Source organism: Chinchilla lanigera, unplaced genomic scaffold, assembly GCF_000276665.1.
Source record: "Chinchilla lanigera isolate Chin_1 unplaced genomic scaffold, ChiLan1.0 scaffold00094, whole genome shotgun sequence".
Lineage (NCBI taxonomy): Eukaryota > Metazoa > Chordata > Mammalia > Rodentia > Chinchillidae > Chinchilla > Chinchilla lanigera.
Window position 1 is genome coordinate 4,307,228 of NW_004955495.1, and position 2,105 is coordinate 4,309,332.

The 2,105-nt window shown below is 64.7% G+C and overlaps 1 protein-coding gene across 3 annotated transcripts in view; it reads left to right on the plus strand.

Annotated features, from left to right (window-relative positions):
- Dpp9 (dipeptidyl-peptidase 9) overlaps nucleotides 1–2,105 on the plus strand; it is a 32,413-nt gene that overhangs the window by 25,966 nt on the left and 4,342 nt on the right. For all 3 annotated transcript variants that reach the window (XM_005405786.2, XM_005405783.2, XM_013505184.1), the window contains 3 exons: nucleotides 469–614; nucleotides 693–839; nucleotides 1,914–2,066. In XM_005405786.2, coding sequence (XP_005405843.1) covers nucleotides 469–614; nucleotides 693–839; nucleotides 1,914–2,066 — 446 coding nt within the window. The remainder of the gene's footprint in view (nucleotides 1–468; nucleotides 615–692; nucleotides 840–1,913; nucleotides 2,067–2,105) is intronic.

Consider the following 2,105-nt stretch of genomic DNA (forward strand, 5'->3'; position numbering starts at 1 on the left):
GCTGGTTATGGAGCTCAACGCAAAGCCCCCAGGTTCGGTATTCAGGAGGGAAAAAAAGTGAGCAAGAGAACAAACTCAGTGAGCAGCAGCCTATACGTGCGCTGTCAGTCATACTCTAGGCCTGCGGTCCCCGGTGGAGGTCAGCAAGGTCAGGGTCCCAGCCATGCTGAGTCATTCTCCTTGGGGAGTGGAGGGTAGCCCGGAAGGGACCAGCTTTCTCTGCTCATGGATCTGTCTGAATGTTCACACTTGCGCACCCTAACAGCGTCGCCCGTGGTTCCCCTTTGGTCATCCGCAGGGTCTTTCTCCTTGGCTCCTTGACTCTTATTTGAGCCCTCAGGAAGCCCAGAGGAAAAGGGGAGCTTTTCGTGACCCCTGTGAGGCTTGGGTGGGTCATGGAGCCTGGTGACAGCCGGGTGTAGCCAGCCCAGCACCTCCGCCCGGAAGTCACAGACACCCCTCCCACAGGCTGTCCCCCGGACTATGTGCCCCCCGAGATCTTCCACTTCCACACGCGGTCAGATGTGCAGCTCTACGGCATGATCTACAAGCCCCACACCCTGCAGCCGGGGAAGAAGCACCCCACCGTGCTTTTTGTGTATGGGGGTCCCCAGGTGGGTGCACCTGGCCCCGCCCCCGGCCCCTCCACCTGGTGTCCCTGGTAGAGGCTCACCACCCCTCTCCTCCCACAGGTGCAGCTGGTGAATAACTCCTTCAAAGGCATCAAGTACCTGCGGCTCAACACGCTGGCGTCCCTGGGCTACGCCGTGGTGGTGATTGATGGCCGGGGGTCGTGTCAGCGAGGGCTCCGATTCGAAGGGGCCCTGAAAAACCAAATGGTAACTTCCTGCCTGAGCTGCCCTGGGCTCTGCCCAGGTCGGGAAAGGGAGCCCCATGTCTCGGGGGTGGGCCCTGGGCCCATCTGCAGGACAGTCCTGGCCGGGATGGCATAAGCGAGGCAGCCTTAGAACCAAGCAGGGCCCTGCTTCGCTGCTGAGCTCTGAGCTGGGCCCAGGGGACACAGATGTCCCAGCCACCTGCGCCCGGGCATGAGGCCCTGGAGGAGGCAGAGGGCCCCATGCGGCGAGACTCAGAACAGGCTGGGCCCACAGGAAGCCCCGGGCTGGGCCGGGGGAGGGGATGGTGGCCGTAACTGGGCCGATGGGGCCCGGTGATGGTGATGACCGTGGTGGGAATGACGAGAAGGGTGGCGGTGGTGACGGTGATAGTGACGTGTCCCTCCGTTCCTGCCACTCTGCCAAGACCACAGCTCTGGTAACTTAAGGACCGAAATGTGTCGCCCAGTTCTGGAGGCATCCGCAGGACAGGCGGGTGTGGAAGGCTGCGGCCAGCGTCGTGGCTGGCGCCTCGCTGCTGCGCCCCCTGGAGGCGTGGGACGCACGTGGAGGAAGGGGTGCCAGGGGCAGAACGGGGAGCGTCTTCTTCCTGTGAGGGCACCGGCTCTGTCACGAGAGGGAGCCCTCTCTCCTAAGAGAGGCACTCGCCTCCTAAGTCCACACCTCTCCATGCTGCCCCAGGGGTCGGAGTTTGGAGGGGAAGCCATCGCCCAGGGCTTGGCCGTGGGCTGTGACGACAGTGACTGACGGGGTGACCAAGCCTTGGCACAGGCCCCAGCCACCACGTCTCTCCTCATGCCCACGCTTAAGTGGGCATGCTGACTGCCACCATGCCCACCTCGATGAGCAGGCTGAGAGCCAGAGCAGGCCTGTGACTCCAAGAGTCGCCCAGGAGGCAGGCGGCAGAGCAGGGCCATCCTCCCGAGAGCTGGCAGGGCCTGGCATGGGCCAGGGAGACAGGGCCGCCCCTCATCTAGGAGGAGCGGCCCGCATGGGGCAGCGGCGGGCGCTGGGTGCCCTGGAGGTGGCCACTGAGCCTGCCGGCCTCACCCTCAGGGCCAGGTGGAGATCGAAGACCAGGTGGAGGGCTTGCAGTTCGTGGCCCAGAAGTACGGCTTCATCGACCTGAGCCGCGTCGCCATCCACGGCTGGTCCTACGGTGGCTTCCTGTCACTCATGGGCCTCATCCACAAGCCGCAGGTGTTCAAGGTGGGCCCCGCCCCTGCGCCGCGGCCCCTCCCGCCGGCC